At 36.5% G+C, this 17,361-nt stretch overlaps 1 protein-coding gene and 1 long non-coding RNA gene across 2 annotated transcripts; one reads left to right on the top strand and one right to left on the bottom strand.

Annotated features, from left to right (window-relative positions):
- The first annotated feature begins 755 nt into the window (after positions 1-755).
- On the top strand, positions 756-1,494 carry LOC118491342. Its single transcript, XR_004891346.1, has 4 exons — positions 756-903; positions 984-1,069; positions 1,187-1,265; positions 1,354-1,494. It is a non-coding gene; the product is annotated as an uncharacterized LOC118491342 (long non-coding RNA).
- A 13,765-nt stretch (positions 1,495-15,259) lies between these two features.
- On the bottom strand, positions 15,260-16,447 carry LOC110936903 (F-box/kelch-repeat protein SKIP25). Its single transcript, XM_022179311.2, has one exon. It carries the CDS (start codon positions 16,445-16,447, stop codon positions 15,260-15,262), a length of 1,188 nt encoding a protein of 395 aa, XP_022035003.1.
- Positions 16,448-17,361: the final 914 nt, after the last annotated feature.

Below are 17,361 nucleotides of genomic sequence, written 5' to 3'. Positions count from 1 at the left end.
GACAATGGTGAAGTGGTAAACTATTTTTTTTAAAGGAAAAAAATATGATTGGTTAAGATTGAAATAAACCCCACCCCACACCCTTAAACAACAAAATATTTTAGTTTGACTTTCGAAAGAACATGTTTTCGATGCAGCATGCCAATATCCTTTCTTTTCAGTCAGGCCAATATCCTTATCTTTTCAATTTCTTTAACACAATATATGCCCAATAATTTTATCTAATAATAACTATTATTTATGGTAGCTATTATTTACAAGAGATATGCCCAATAATCTTATCTAAATAATAAATCATAACTAATATATTATTAGAGTAAATTATATTTTTGGCCCCTGTGGTTATATCACTTTTACTATATTAGCTCAAAATAAGATTTTTTAACATATGTGCCCCCATTGTCTCTATAACTAACTATTTTGGCCCCTAAATCTAACCAAACCTCAAACTCTGGTTAATTATTAGTCACATGGCTGACACATGATGGGTATTATGGTAATTTCTCCTCCCCTACTGACACCTGTTAAAAACAAATTAATACCCCCTTTTGCTCCACATCTTCAACTCGCTGCTGTATGGAGAGTTGATGGTGAAGGAGGACGATGATTGTAAAGAGTCAATGTGGATAGTTCATGGTGAAGGATGATGCCTGTTAGCAGCGTTTTATTATCAATTTCACATGAGATTTAGGGTGTAATTTCTGGTGAATTGTATAACTGACGTCATGATTTGGTAGTGGAAACTAACAATTTGTAGACGACGAACTCAATTCTCCTGAATTCGACCCCTAATAAACTTCTATTTGGTGAAACAGGAGACAATTGATTACAATTCGATTCTTAATTTGTCATCGAATCCGTTAGGTCTGGTCATGTCGAAATAGACGATTGGTGTGTGGTGAGGTGCGATTTCAATTCTAGCTTTTTGGCTTCTTCGACTACAAGTATTAAGCTTATTCAGTTTTCTAATTTGTTAATTACAGATTGTTAACATCGATGTTACTGATTTGTTATTTGGAGGTTCATAACAGTAGAGAGATTTGTGCACTGAAAGCCTCAGCTTGCTTTTGTGAGTATATTTATAGTAATTTCATTAAACTCTTACGGTTTTGAAGTAACAATCATATCATTGGATTTGGGTTTTTTTTAGTTCAAATGTTCATTTATTATTAGTTCAATTATGTAGGTTTTTGCAGATCTATTGGTTGATCCACAACATGTATTAATGGTCTCTGTTTTTTAGAGCAATTGGCTATGAAATTAAAGTAAGTTTGTTGTTCAGGGTAATTCAGGTTGCTTTAAGGCCTACAATAACAAACTCAGCCTCTGCTGCTTCATTTATTTCAACTGCAGGAAAATATTCGTTCGGCAACAGTGTCATGAGTTCTTTGGGTGAATCCTCGTATGGATGAAACCCACGGTGGTCGTTGGCGACGGTGGAACTCCGGCGATTGGATTTGGAAAATGATTGTTTGATGGAATCCCATTCTTTTTGGAGGTTGTTGAATTGTTTTTGAAGTGGGTCGTCTTGTTCTTGTTCATCGTACATCGAGAAAACTGTTTTGTTGCCGGATTTGATGAACTCGTGATTTGGATTTGATTGAATCTTGATTGATATTTGATGGGAATTTAAGGGTTTTGTGGTGTAAATGGGTATTAATTTGTTTTTAATAGGTGTCACTAAAAGGGGGGAGGAGAAATTACCATAATACCCATCATGTGCCAGCCATGTGACTAATAATTAACCAGAGTTTGGGGTTTGGTTAGACTCAGTGGCCAAAATAGTTAGTTATAGAAACCATGAGGGCACATATGTTAAAAAAAATTATTTTGGGCTAATATAGTAAAAGTGATATAACCACAGGGGCCAAAAACGGAATTTACTCATATTATTATATCACTAGTACTGTATGAAGCTAGAATTGATCTCCAGGTGAAGATCTATTATAACTAGCTCCAATGAGTACTCCAGAAGCTCTTACTTCCTTCGATAGTTGTCAAGACAACAATAACGTGTGTTAGCCTCACCATAAAGGATGGAGGTTTCTTTTGTGATCACTCTTTGACGTGGGAGTAAGTAGTGATAATGATTATGGTTGTCCGGGATTCAAACCATTTAAAAGAATGTGTATAGTGGGTTGGAATGGAGTTAAAAGACCTTTCTCTCAAATGAGAGTCGTATTTATGCCTTTATTATTCCCCTTAGGCCACCCAGGGCGGTGGCTTTTTTGTCCGTGATGAACATTTTCAACGCGTGGAAGAATGGCACAGACCACCGCCACCAACAAACTTTAACGCGTGAATTTTAATTTCCGTGATAAAATTGACGCGTGATAAATGGAAGGATGTGAGGGGGTGTGAGGGTTACTAAAAAGGGTTGTGAGTGATAGAATAAAGGTTGATAAAATGGCGGAAATTGATTGGATGTTGTGAGTGATAAATGAGTGGTAAGTGATAACCACCCCTACCCCCTTATACCTGATGTAACCTCTAACCATTTTTTTTTTTTTTGAACGGCAAGTAACCTCTAACCATTAAATGCAAAACATCATTGCTACTATCCTTACTGCATTCACATCTTATCCATCATCCTCATTTTTATAATTACATTAAAAATTACTATTTTTCTCTCTCATTTTCAATTAAATAATATTTTTGATGTCTTTATCGTTACCTTTTTTTCATCCTCTACTCACAACCACTTTCTAAAAACACTAAAAAATTTATAGGTTAAACATGTTTTTTTCATAGTTACAGATAACAGTAACTTTCTCTCTTCTCCGCTCATAACCCTTCATAACCACTGTCTATAATGTAGAGGACCCTCTCACAGAATTTGGTGGACGGGATGTGAATGCTCTTATGGTTGTCCTATCTACCTAGTTGTCAAATCCAGGTTAGGGTCATATTGAGAATCATTCGGTCGTAGTCTTTGTCCATCGCTTCCCATCGACATTCTAACTATCTACCATGTAAGGGTATTGTAGCCCAACGAATGCACATTTTATCACTAGATTTGGATTTTTTTTTTTTCCTTTCTCTGGTTACCTTCTAGTGGCAGTCTACTTTACTCGTTCAGATATCAATAGTTGGCTAGCCCCGGCTATTATTGTAACTCTACCTTTAGTTAGGTCTGGAATCTTATAGCACGAACTCTTACTTGTCACATGGTATTAGACTGAACTATTCCCAGTGTTACCCTTTCGATACACCATCACATTAATTCACTTATTGTATACATACGGTTGTCTTAAACATTTGCCTCAATTAGCATCGCAACCATTGACTAATATTTATAAACAATAATAAACGTTTTTAAATACATAATTTTATTAAATATATATCATGGGTCGGGATTTAGAGAAAACGGTAGAAAGTGTGAGAACGGTGAGAACGCTTATGGATCGTCCGATCAAAAACAATCTATGGACTAGATTGGCGCGGTGACGTTTTCGTAAATAACATCAATTTTATTACGTGGACGCGCTTCATTAAGGGTAAAAGGCTTTTTTGACTTCTCCACACAAAACGCCATCTCATGAAATAAAACGCCAAACAAATAGCACACACCATTCTAACTAAAAACGTCATTAGATATAAAACGCCAAACTTAATTATAATAAAATCCCGCCTAAAAAAACGCCAAAAAAATCCTATATATACAACATCTCAGGCTTTCAATTAAAAACATACACAAAACCCCAAACGACATATTTAATATATATCATTCGTCTTAGAAACGCCAAAAAAACCAAACATCAAATATCTTCTAAACCAAAACGTTTATTTGAAATTCAGTTTGGTTGTCTGTAAGCTTTCGCTCAATGTAATGGACAAAATCCTTAAGTGAGGATATTGTCCATTTCATTGAGTAAAATCTTATTGACTTATCCTGTTGGATCGTTCCGGTGACCCTAAATAGTCAAGTTGAGTAGTTCATCATCATTTACAAAGGCGGAATCAATGCAAACAACGTCAAACAACTTATTTCCTTTCAATTCTTTTCTATTAATGATCTCTGAGCCTTTACAATGATTTCTGACAAGAATCCGGCAGCACCTCGACTCAATACACAAGACCTGATTCCGCTCGAACTCTTCCAACTGAAATCAACCTACACCTATTTATACTAGAGCTGATTCCGCTTGAAACGTCCAAGCGAAATCACCTATGTGTAACTTCGAGCGGAATAACAATATATATGATTTCGCTTGAAATGACATGTTGTCATTTCAAGCGGAATTACATGATATAATCCACTTTTTGATTTCCAAACCCTAATTTAACCTATCTAGACCTAAGACTCGATTAAGACGAAGTTAACAGACATTCAATGCACCAACATATCCTCAACTTCCATCCAATTTATAACGCCAAAACATACAAAAACGTTATTGAGGTTTGTTGTCAATAAAGTTTAGCTGTATGGGGTGGACAACATTGTCAGTCATCTTTTTTAACCAATGATTAACAATGTTGTCCATCTCATACAGCAAAACATTATTGATTTTAGCATGATCAAATTTTGAGGAGGTGTAAGGTGCTTTTATTTAGTGGCGTTCTTTTTATCGGTAAAACGCCAAAATTAAAAAATCAAACATCGTTCATTGGAAAAATTCAAGATTTTTGGCTGAAGGGTGTAAACTTAATAACATTTTGCAGCATGAGATGGACAAATCTTTAAGAAAAAGATGTTGATGTCAAACTTTGTGCTTCCAAACATCCACAAAAAAACTACTTGAAAAACAAAACACAAAATGAATCATACAATAGTCGAACCAGCCAGTTAAGATGATTCAAAAAAAAAAGACTGGTGACAGTGAAGATTTGGAAGATCAATTGTTTATATATTCTTTTTTTTATTTTCTTTTTCAGTTGGTTGTTATATAACAAAACACCATATATAATAAAAACGCCAGACAGCCAAATGCTTATTAAAAAGCTATCATGCCGTAAAACGCCCCCAAAAACTCCCAAACTATAATAAAATTACTTTGGAAAAGTATTATAAAAAAAACAAAAAAATAAAAACCAAACTTGAAAATGTAACTAGAAACAGTAACTGCAAAACAGTAAAAATGAAGAGAGGGAAAATTTTGTTATATTAGAATCTAAAACGCCAAACTTGAAAGACGGGACGTGTTACAGACTTCAGAGAAAAAAACTTATCAAAAACAATAATTACAAACAGTAACTGAAACGACGAATAGTTTATTATAATAATGCACCGCCTAACCTACGTCGCCAAAAGAAATCCTATAAAATAATAACTCTCAGCAACTTCCATTTAATCAAACAAAAAAAAAATAAACGCCAAATACTACTAAATACCACTCACTGTAAAACGCCAAAAAATAAAAAAAATTAAAGATGTCTAATATGCTTTCTTGGATATTCAGTATTGTTTTTCATGAAGTTTCACTGAATGGATTGTTAGCTGAGAGGAGTAACTCAGAAAGATTTTGCTGCATGAGATGGACAATTCTTCAGGAAAAAGATACTGATAACAAACGAATGTCATTTTGTGTTATTTGTTCTCGAATAAGGCTTGGATGAGGAAAAGAGATCAATGACACTAAAGAGTGGGATGATTATAAAGATGAAGATCAAGATGAAGAAAAAGCGAAAAACCCACCCACACGTCATAGATCTATGTACCCAAACATCCACAAAAAGCCACTTCAACAGACGAGCAGTCAAAATAATCAAACCGATGGGTTTGTTAAGTTTTACATAAAACGCCATATATTTGGTGACAGTTCTTGTAATATTAAAGAAGAGAGAGACTGATGACAGTGAAAATTGTGAAGAGAGATCCGATTAGGATTTTTAATTTATATTCTTCGCTTCTTATTTTTTTCCCTGTGGTTGTAATATAATTTTACAATTGTAAAACGCCAAGATACCACAAACGCCAAAATGTATATAGAAATAATAGAACAATGGGCCATCTTGTTTAAAACGCCTTGAAAAAACGCCATTCAGATAGATTTCCTGACTGACCCCCTGGGGTTCCAATGTCATACGATTTGATAAACGCCATAAACGCCAAAATGTTAATACAATGAAACCATTAAACGCTATTAATTATTGAATTTGGTTAACGCCAAAAATCTTAAACCCCAAAAAAATACAATATTGGGAAAAGCAGAACTGGAAAAGCAGAAGATAAAAGGACAAAAAAGCCCCTCCGCGCTTCTCTATGCCGCGTGACACGTGTTTGGCCAGGATGCGTTCTCACCGTTCTCACACTTTTAAGCGTTTTCTCCTAGATCCCGTTTCTATATATCATCACGACATCCACTAGTATAATAAGTCAAAATCATAGCCATTACTAAAGAGTTAACATTTTTTTAAACGGTTGGATTCTGTAAAACCTGAAAAAACATCACAGTACACCCTCCCCCCCCCCTAAAAATATATATTTATTTTACATCACAATATTTCTAATATTAAAATCCCCTCACCTCTCCCACACGATATTGCTAAATTTTGATCTAGCTTTTAGCCATAAAAACGTGTCTGCTTTTATATCTTCTATTACTTTACCTTCTGGTTTCTGGATACTATTGAATTCTTTGTTGTTCCTTGCCTACCAAATATGCCACAGTATTGTTTGAAACCCTAATTTGATTATTTTCTTCCAATTGTTTTAATGCACTCCATCGCATCCGTTGTTGAGTTGCATACCAAATTCATAGGTAAAGAGTTGACATATAATAAAAGTAATAACCAAACTATGGTAACTCGTTGGAATATGGGTCAGATTTAGATATGGATCATGGAGCAAGTAATGGTGGGCCAAGTCAGAACTAAATTCCTATTCTCATGCATGCAATCACGTGATATCTTTACTTTTACTGATTAAAGTTTGAAATCAGTTGAATAAAGCCTATGGCTGAGTCTATGAGTCTTGCTGATTTTTCTGTCTTTCAGCTGATTTCCGTTGGATAATTTTAGTATTTAAAGGGTTCTTTGTTTATTGTGATTGTACGCAACTTTTCTAAGATAATAAAAAGCCCTATTGCTCTTGTCTTCAATACTTGTTAACCTTTTGTTCTTCTCTGTTGTATCTCTAATACCAACAGTGGTATCAGAGCACACTCAAGCTCTTGTTTCTTTTGTCTTTCACAAACCCTACTCCATGGTTGAACAAACCGGAACGTTACCCACTGCTCCAACCCGATTCCCATGTTCAAGGGTAAAGGATACGAATACGAATACTGGAGTATAAGAATGAAAACTATCTTAATGTCTCGTGATCTGTGGGACATGGTCGAATCTGGTGTGAATCAAAGTGAAACTGATGCTGGAAGACTGAAGTCTATGAAAAAGAAAGATGTCATGCCATGGCAATCATCCAACAGGGAGTTCATGACATGTTGTTCTCAAGAATTGTTGCTGCTGACTCTACTAAAGAGAGTTGGGAAATCTTACGTATGGAGTTCCAAGGCGATAACCAGGTAAAAGCTGCAAAATTGCATGGGCTACGAAGGGAATTTGAAAACCTGTCCATGAGAGATGGAGAACCGGCAGCAGATTATTTCTCTCGGGTGATGTCGATCGTGAGTCAGAAGAGAGCTTTTGGTGAGAAAGTTGCTGATCAAATCATTGTGGAGAAGATCTTGTGTAGTATGTCCCCTAAATTTGATCACGTGGTGCCATCTATTGAGGTATCCTTTGACTTATCCAAATTATCTCCTGTAAAATTAATGGGATCACTCCAATCACAGGAAGAAAGAATTAATAGACGGTCTCAGGACATAGTTGAAAAAAATGATGAACATGCTCTTCAAGTTTTTCAAGATAACAATCCGGCTTCTGGGTTTAATACTTATAGAGGTCGAGGCAGAGGCTCTATACGTGGGAGAGGCCGAGGTGGCCATGGCCTTGATAGAAGCAAAGTTCCACAATGTCATGTGTGCAATAAGTTTGGTCACGTTAAAATGGATAGTTGGTACAATACCGAAGATGCCCAAGTGAACCTAGCCACAAATCCTACTGAAAAGAAGGAAGAAGACCCGCAAGAAGAGCAACACTTGGTCATGATAATGGAAAAGCCATTAATGTTGATGACAAACACCCCAACTCACGACAACTTCAACAGTCTATGGTTCGTTGACTTTGGTTGCTCGAACCACATGACGGGAACCAAGTCAATCTTCACGAATTTAGATGAAACATTTAAGTTGGATATGCAGTTGGGTGAGAAAAAGAAGCTGGCCATTGAAGGTAAAGGAACAGTGAAGATTGATACAGGATGAGGAGGACATAAGTTATTAAGTGATGTTTATTATGCACCCAAACTTGAGTATAACTTACTTAGTGTGGGTCAACTTATGAAGAAAGGTTATGCCCTCCATTTTGAAAATGGAAGATGTGTTATCTCTCAAAGAGGTGTGACTCTCATGAAAATTCTTGTTTCCAGTAATAACATGTTCTTGCTAGATGCCACCAAGGATGAAGTATGTAGTGAAGATGATGCTAAGATGACCACTTCTCAACTGTGGCACCTAAGGTATGGACATTGAATTATGGCAGTCTCAAGACTTTACATGATAAACACATGGTAATTGGTTTGCCTACTATTAAGACTACACCTCACTGTGAGGGGTGTCTTATGGGAAAGCAAACTAAATTACCCTTTCAGTCTAAGTCTCGGAGAGCCACCAAAAGGTTAGAACTAATCCATGCAGATCTCTGTGGCCCTATGCAAGTGCCGAGTCTTGGCCAAAGTCATTACTACTTGTTGTTTGTAGATGATTTCACCAGGATGTGTTGGGTATATTTCTTGGCTAAGAAATCAGAGGCATTTGAGAAGTTTCAAGTCGTTCAAAAGTTAGTAGAAAAGCAAAGTGAAAGGTCAATCAAAGTGCTTAGAACCGATAGAAGCGGTGAGTTCATCTCCAAGCAGTTTAATGCTTATTATGAAGAGATGGGAATTAGACGTGAGCTAACAATACCATACACTCCCGAACATAATGGAGTTGTAGAACGAAAAAACAGAACCATTATGGGATTTACTAGAAGTATGTTGAAAGATAAGGAGCTTCCAAATTTTTTGTGGGCGGAAGCAGTGGCAATGGTTGTGTATTTAATGAATCGATCACCAACTGTTGCAGTTGATGGTCTGACTCCATTAGAAGCTTGGTGTGGAGAAAAACCAAATGTTGAGAAGTTACGGGTATTTGGGTGTGTGGCATACACTCTTACAAAATCCCAAGGAAGGAGAAAGTTAGATATCAAAGGTGAAAAACGTATTTTTTATTGGCTATGCAAATCAAGGTACTGGATACAGGTTATATAATCCAATCACTAAGGTGTTTCAAACTCAAAAACACGTTGAGTGTTTGGAAGACGAAAAGTGGGATTGGTCTAGTAACAAAGTAGAAAGTCAAACTTATGCTACTTATTATGTAGATCCATTCCCTATGGAGGCTAGTAATGCTAGTGTATCTGCACATGGGGACACAAGTGATGCAACCTTTTCAAGTAATTCAACTCATAAGGCTTTACAATCTCCTGTACAAAGTACTAGTCCTCAATTCTCATCAACTTTGCATGTAACCTCTAGTACTAGTGATAAGTCAACATCTACTAGTACAACTACCTCACCTATATTGAGACTAAGTCCTTGAATGATGTATATGATGCAACCACTCCCATAAACATGGCTCCTGACTTCTACACATACCAATTTGCACTAAATGTTTCGGATCCTCAAACCTTTGATGAGGCTGTCACTAAACAAGAATGGAGAAAGGCAATGGAATGTGAGTTGGAGGCAATAGAAAAGAACAAGACCTGGGAGCTCATGGATCTTTCTCCTGGTAAGAACTTAGTTGGTGTAAAATGGTTATTTAAAACCAAGATTGGACCTGATGGAAGTGTGTTGAGACATAAGGCATGACTCGTAGCCAAGGGGTATTCTCAGAAAACAGGTATCGATTATCAGGAGAGCTTTGCTCCTGTTATTCAATTTGAAACTATTCGTATAGTCTTGTCTATTGCAACCCTTAAAGGTTGGAAGCTTTACCAACTGGATGTGAAGACAACATTTCTTAATGCGAGTTGGACGAAGAAATTTATGTGGAATAGCCGGAAGGTTTTGAGGTTCAAAAAGGTAAAGTGTACCTGCTCAAGAAAGCGCTCTATGGACTTAAACAGTCACCAAGGGCATGGTATTCAAAGATAGACTCCTACTTCACTATGCATGGTTATATTAGAAGTGAAAATGAACCAATGTTGTACGTAAAGAAGACTAGCATACATGATGTCATTTATGTATGTTTGTACGTGGATGACATTGTTTATACAAGTCTGAATCCAGCTCTTCTGAATGAATTTAGGGAAGGTATGATGGCTTCTTTTGAAATGACTGATTTGGGTTTGCTAACTTATTTTTTGGATCTGGAGATATGTCAATCAAGCCATGGAATTTTTCTTTCACAAGAAAAGTATGCTGCTGATTTGTTATCAAAGGAAAGGTATGCTTCAATGCAAACCTGAAATAACTCCCTGAATTCTAATGAAAAACTCCAAATTGAAGATCATTCAGAAAAGGTTGATATCAAGTTCTATAGAAGTATGGTTGGCAGTCTTATTTATCTCACTCACTATCGGCCTGATATAGCTCATACGATTAGCCTGGTGTCACGTTTTTTGCAAAGTCCTTCATGTCTTCATCTTGGTGCGGTAAAAAGAATTATGAGTATGTTGCTGGCTCAATAAAGTTTGGATTGTTATTTGCTAAAGGTGAACTTAATCAAGAGGTGAAGCTAGTTGGTCATTCAAATAGTGACTGGGGAGGTTGTATTGATGATCAAAAAAGCATTTCTGCCAATGTGTTTTCTCTTGGCAGTGCTGCAATTACATGGAGTACTAAGAAGCAAGGAACGGTTGCGTTATCAAGCACTGAAGCAGAGTACATAGCTGCGACCGCAGCCACTTGCCAAGAAATTTGGTTAAGATGTATTCTAGAAGATCTGCACTTCAAACAAGTAGGTGGTACAGTCATTTTTCGTGACAATCAATCTACTATCAGCCTTTCAAGGAATCCAGTGATGCATAATAGATTGAAACACATTGAGTTGAAACATCACTTCATTCGTGAGATGGTCAAGCAGGAGGAAGTTATGCTGGAGTTTTGTAACACAAGAAGTCAAGTAGCCGACATCCTTACTAAAGCATTATCCAGGGAAAAAATTTGTGTTCTTCAGAAAGATGCTAGGAGTCAAGGAGTTTGAATTATCGGGTGTAATAAAAGTAATCCAAACTCTGGTAATTGGTTGGAATATGGGTCAGATTCAGATATGGATCATGGAGCAAGTAATGGTGGGCCAAGTCATAACTAAATTCCTATTCTCATGCATGCAATCACGTGATATCTTTACTTTTACTGTTTAAAGTTTGAATTATCTGTTGAATAAAGCCTATGCCTGAGTCTATGAGTCTTGCTGATTTTTCTATCTTTCAGTTTATTTCCGTTCGATAATTTTAGTGTTTAAAGGATCCTTTGTTCATTGTGATTGTACGCAACTTTTCTGATATAATAAAAAGCCCTATTGCTCTTGTCTTCAATACTTGTTAACCTTTTGTTCTTCTCTGTTGTATCTCTAATACCAACAACATATGCTCGGCAGATTAGATCTTTGATATCCTGTGTGTTCTAAGTGTAAAATTTATAGCCTAATAAACATATTATAATTTATAACTTGCAGCGTAATGAAACATATATGCTAAATAGTACAATAGTATAATTCCTGTAATGTTTAGCTAAAAAGATAAACAATATAAAATATGAAATAAAATATCTACAATGCACTAGGCCACTAGTAACAAAAATAAACAACATATTTATTCTTTTGGAACGGCAATAAACTACATATCTGATCTCCTTAGGCTATACGGTATGGGGGTCGGCCCCGGCCCGTCGCGGGTCGGCGACGGTCCAAACACCGTGCCGCCCCCATACGTCGCCGTCCTCCCCGTCCATTTTCAGACGTTCTCGACGAAGCAATTGATGTGGGCCCCCCCATTATGACCGTTTGAACAATTAATAAAAAAAAAAAGGTAACGGCTACTTTTCAAAAATACACCCATTTCAATTCCATTTTTATAAATACTCACTTCTTTAACCCCAATTTTCACAACTTTTCACCCACTACCACCCCATCTCTCTCACATTTTATAAACCACTCTTCCCTTTTTATAAAAACTCATCATATTTTGTATCATTTTTTACCCGCTTCCACCACATCTCTCGCTAAAAAATTATCATGGCTTCACCCGTTTCTTCCATTTCTTCAATTTCTTCTATGTCTTCATCGTCTTCGTCCGAGTGGTATTCATCATCTTCGGAAGAGGATGTTATTATGCACAACATGATTATGAACGCGGCTCAGGTGTTCATGGCGGCCGCTGAAGGGTCGTCCCAACCGCTAACCAGGCGAGCAAAATATAACCGAGACCAAGAAGGTATTTTATTTTTTTTCCTTATGTTTTATATAGATTTTAAAATGTATGTTTTAATTAATTTCATTTTTGTTTTGTTCTAAATTTATAGCCGGCCACGATAAACTAGTAGCCGATTATTTTGCCGACGAACCCGTGTACCCAGCCGAGATTTTTCGACGTCGTTTCCGCATGAGTCGTCGACTGTTCTTACGTATTGCAGGCGACATGGCCCAGTCTGATCCGTTTTTTACATTGCGAAACGATGCTAGGGGTCAAAGGGGTTTCAGCAATTTACAAAAATGTACGTCGGCCATTCGCCAACTTGCGTACGGTTACGCACCAGATGCATTAGACGAGTACATTAGGATGTCTGAAAGAACCGCACGTCGATGTTTATACAAGTTTTGCCAATGGGTTGTCAAATTGTATAGCAAGCGATACCTGCGGAAACCGAACGCAAACGACGTTCAAAAATTATATCAAGCCCACGAACAGAGACATGGTTTCCCAGGAATGCTCGGGAGCATTGATTGCATGCACTGGCAGTGGCAGAACTGCCCGGTTGCATGGCAAGGTCAGTATACTAGGGGAGATCAGGGACATCCGACTATCATTCTAGAGGCTGTTGCGTCACAGGATCTCTGGATATGGCATGCTTTTTTTGGTCTACCTGGTTCACTCAACGACCTCAACATCATATACCAGTCACAGATTTTTGATGATGTAGTGGCGGGTACAGGTCCAGACACAAGCTTTACGGTTTCAGGGGTGGAGTACAGGCGAGGTTACTACCTAGCCGATGGGATATACCCAACGTACTTGACAATTGTTAAAACTGTCCCGCACCCGACCGACGACAAAAGGAAAAAATTTGCAAAGTTTCAGGAGGGCGCAAGAAAAGATATTGAACGGGCTTTTGGTGTTCTACAAAAAAAATGGCACATCATTTCTATTCCAGCACGTTCGCAAACACCAAGGAGGTTACGACACATTATGTACGCTTGTATCATCCTTCATAACATGATCATTGAAGACGAAGGGAGAGCGATATGTGATTACGACGAAAACGCGTCTACTGGAAATTCTGTTCCAGTTAGTGAGCAAAAACAAGATTTGAACGCCTTCGCTCTACGTAACGAGTACACACATCACAACCTACAAGCGGACTTGGTGGAGCATATTTGGAACAACGCTGAAAACGAACCCGCCCACCACATGGAAGACGACGACTAGTAGCTTATTTTAGTATGTTAGGATATTTTTACGTTTTTTTTTTTACTTTAGGTTTTTAAGTTTATGTTTTTTTTAGTTTATTTTTTTTAAGTTTAATTTTTTTTTATGTTTATGTAATGTTTTATAATATTAATTAAAATATTTTATTACTTTATTTGTTAAATGTTTAAAAAAAGATGGAGATTTAAAAAAAAATATAAAAGTGGTGGAGGATGATGACTAGGACCATCCTCCCATGCCCCCTAGTTTTGGAGGATGATCCATCCTTGGGAGGACTATGATGTGGCGCCTACGTGGCGGATCATCCTCCAAGGATGGTCCATCACCATACCATGTAGTCTTATGTTTTCTGTAAATAGCAAGTACATTGTTTTTCCAACTTTCTGAATTATCTATCTGAACTCCCAAGATAGCTATGTAGTATTATGTAAATAGTAACTTTATGCAATATATACACAACATATAAATTCAATCAAAACCAAAAGTACAAATGAATATTCTTACATATTCTCACACCCTTCCACTCTATCTCATTATATATACATCTAACTACTATAATAAAAGAAACTAACTTTTAACACGTGTCATTCATTGAAGGTATTCTCAAATTTATATTTATCTAAATAAATAAATAATAAATTAATATTAAATCTTATCATACTTTAATAAAATATTATCCTCAAATCTAAATTGTTAATTTAATATATGTTTAAAACAAATACCTCTCTTATCTACTTATCTTATATTAAATATATAAATAATAAATTAATATTACATGTTATCCTAATTATTTAAAAACATAACTTTTTTTATTATTTGGTATACAAAATTATGTTTATTCAACTCGAGTAAAACGCGAGGTTTTTAAGGATATATTTTTCTTTTATTATTTGGTAGATTTTTCTACCCGACTATACACGGGTTTTTTTTAAAGATACGACGTTTTTAGTATTCAATATACAAAATTACATTTATTTATGATATAATTTTTTTTATTATTTGGTAGATTTTTCAACCCTACTATACACAGGTTTTCTAAAGATACGACATTTTTAGTATTTAATATGCAAAAATACATTTATTTAATCTGTGTAATACACATGTTTTTTAAAGATATAACTTTTTTATATCTATACAACACGTGTAATATACGGGGGTTTTAAGGATGTAAGTTTTATTATTTGGTAATTCAACCCAATTATACACGGGGTTTTTTAAAGATATGACGTTTTTAGTATTTAGCATACAAAATTACATTTATTTAATCTGTGTAATACACATGTTTTTTAAAGATATAACTTTTTTATTATTTGATATATAAAATTACATTTATTTAACCCATACAATATATAATGTTCATAAAGATATAAGTTTTTATTATTTAATATATAAAATTACATTTATTCAACCCGTGTAATACACGGGGTTCTAACCTAGTAGATATATATAGGATACAATGAAAATTAACGTGAAATAACATTTTGAGAAGTGAGAATAGTGAAAGAAAATATTAAATAAACTTGGTAAAAAACTGATTCAAAAAATAAACCTAATAAAAACCGTTGGACTCTTAGCATACCTCCGGCGATTGAAACTCCGGCGAAGACATTCTAGGCAGAATATGAAGCCCCAACACTTGTTGTCCCGCCGGAGTATCCAAAACCGACAACCACGGCGTCGCTGCCGCCACATCCACCACCAAAATCCCAATACCACCACCACGCACAACACACACTCTACCACCACCGGCGGCAATATGCTCAGCCCCTATTAACATATCATCCTCCAAAATATCCACCCACACTTCCACCACATCATCATACTTCCTCAACACGCCTTTTTGTTCATCCACCATATATATTATCTCATCATCCATCGCCGCCGCCGGCCCTCTCCACCCACCCACCATCCCCTCCGCCATCTGCCACCACTCGTCGGAGTTCACATCATAAACCACCCCTTCTTTACCACCGTTCACCATATAAAGCTTCCCTTTGCATCCAACTGCATCAATGGCTTCTCTACTAAACTTCACATCTATCAAAGATCCCATCTTTTTCCAAACCCCATTTGCATCTTGACCTTTTTTATCAATAAGATTTGGTTCCCGGAACACCCATTTGTCAACGGACCGAGCAACGGTCTGGGTGAAGTGTGAGCCTATCCCACTCGCGACAACCACGGCGGCGCATGAGGCTCCGGCGGCGCACCACCGTCGTGGGGTTGAGAACGGGGGACCAGAGGACCAAGTCTTGGATAGTGGGTTGAAGATTAGAGGGTGTGGGAGGGCGGGGAGGAGGTCGCCGGTGGTTCCGGCGAGTAAGACGAGGTTGCCGGCGACTGATATTGATTGCATGGGTAAGTTTCGGGCGATGAACGAAGGGTGACGGAGGCAGATGTGGCGGAGGTAGGGTGTGGGTGGAGTGATGATACTCCAGTTGGAAGAGATTGGGTCAAAAGAAGAGAGTTGGAGTGTTGGGTTGTGACCGGAGGAAGTGGTGGTGGGGAAAGAGAGAGTGTAGAGAGAGAGGAACGGCGGGAAAGACGATGTGTAGATCAATCGCCGCCATGAACGGCAGACGGAGTAGAGGGTGGAGGGAGGGACAAGGTTTAGACAAAGTTGAGCGATGTGATCAGGTAGACCAGGTAGCAGAGGTTTCTGGTGGTGGTTATCCATAAGCTTCCGGCGCTTGGAGTATGCGGTGGTGGTGGTGGTGGCGCGTGAGATGAAAATTGGATCATCAAATGAAGGGGCCATAATGTGGGAAAAAGGTATGTGGTGGATAGAAGCTCAAACAGAAAGGAAAGACTGACATTTATACATCGGCGATTTATTTTCTATTATCATCATAAAGGTTTGGCAATGATAAAATTACAAAAATAGACATCAGAATCGTGAAAACAATACATAACACTTAAAGAAATGTTAAATTAGCACATACAAAAAAATAACACTTTTTAAATTATATTAGCACATGAAAATTAATTAAGATAATTGATTTTAGCACATATGCGAATAATACAGCTCTTTTCTTTATAAAAAAATATATCAGCACACTGAAAACAAAAAAAAATCCAAATAAAGAATTATTTGCTTTTTAACATAATTACAGAGAATTCAAGATAATTATAGTCCAACACTCAAATCTTTTGAATCTGAGTACCTGTGGTTTCAATTTTGTTGTCATTTTCAACCAAAAGCAAAATCTGTTCATATTTTTCAGTTAACATCCAACTTTTTTGTCTTTTTCCTCCCTTTTAATGAAGGGAAAAATAGTCAATTTTTTTTAATTTGTTATAATAAAACGATAAAAAAACCATTTTGTCCTTCATTAAAATAAAGGAAAAAACAGAATAGCTGGATGTTAACTGAAAAATCTGATCAGATTTTGATTTTGGATGAAAATGACAACAAAATTGAAATTACATGAACTCAGATTCAAAAAATTTGAATTTTATAGTAAAATAGGAAAAGTGAACAAATCTCAAAAACTATTTTAAGAGTTTAATCAATAAAATATGAAAGAAGCATAATGTCAAAAGAAAGGTTTACAAAAATTAGGTAGCAGTTGTATAGATTTGAAAAGAAAAAAAAAAGAATATCTTCATAAAAAGGTGTTTAGTTGGAGTATATGATATGATAGGGACAAATATTAAATGCAAAAAGGTGCC

This window comes from Helianthus annuus, chromosome 4 (genome assembly GCF_002127325.2).
Source record: "Helianthus annuus cultivar XRQ/B chromosome 4, HanXRQr2.0-SUNRISE, whole genome shotgun sequence".
In the NCBI taxonomy this organism is placed as follows: Eukaryota; Viridiplantae; Streptophyta; class Magnoliopsida; order Asterales; family Asteraceae; genus Helianthus; species Helianthus annuus.
This window is presented reverse-complemented; position numbering and strand designations above follow the sequence as displayed.

What these genes read in the sequence shown, in the direction of transcription:
- LOC110936903 (XM_022179311.2), bottom strand. Translation starts at nt 16,447, where the DNA reads ATGGCCCCTTCATTTGATGATCCAATTTTCATCTCACGCGCCACCACC.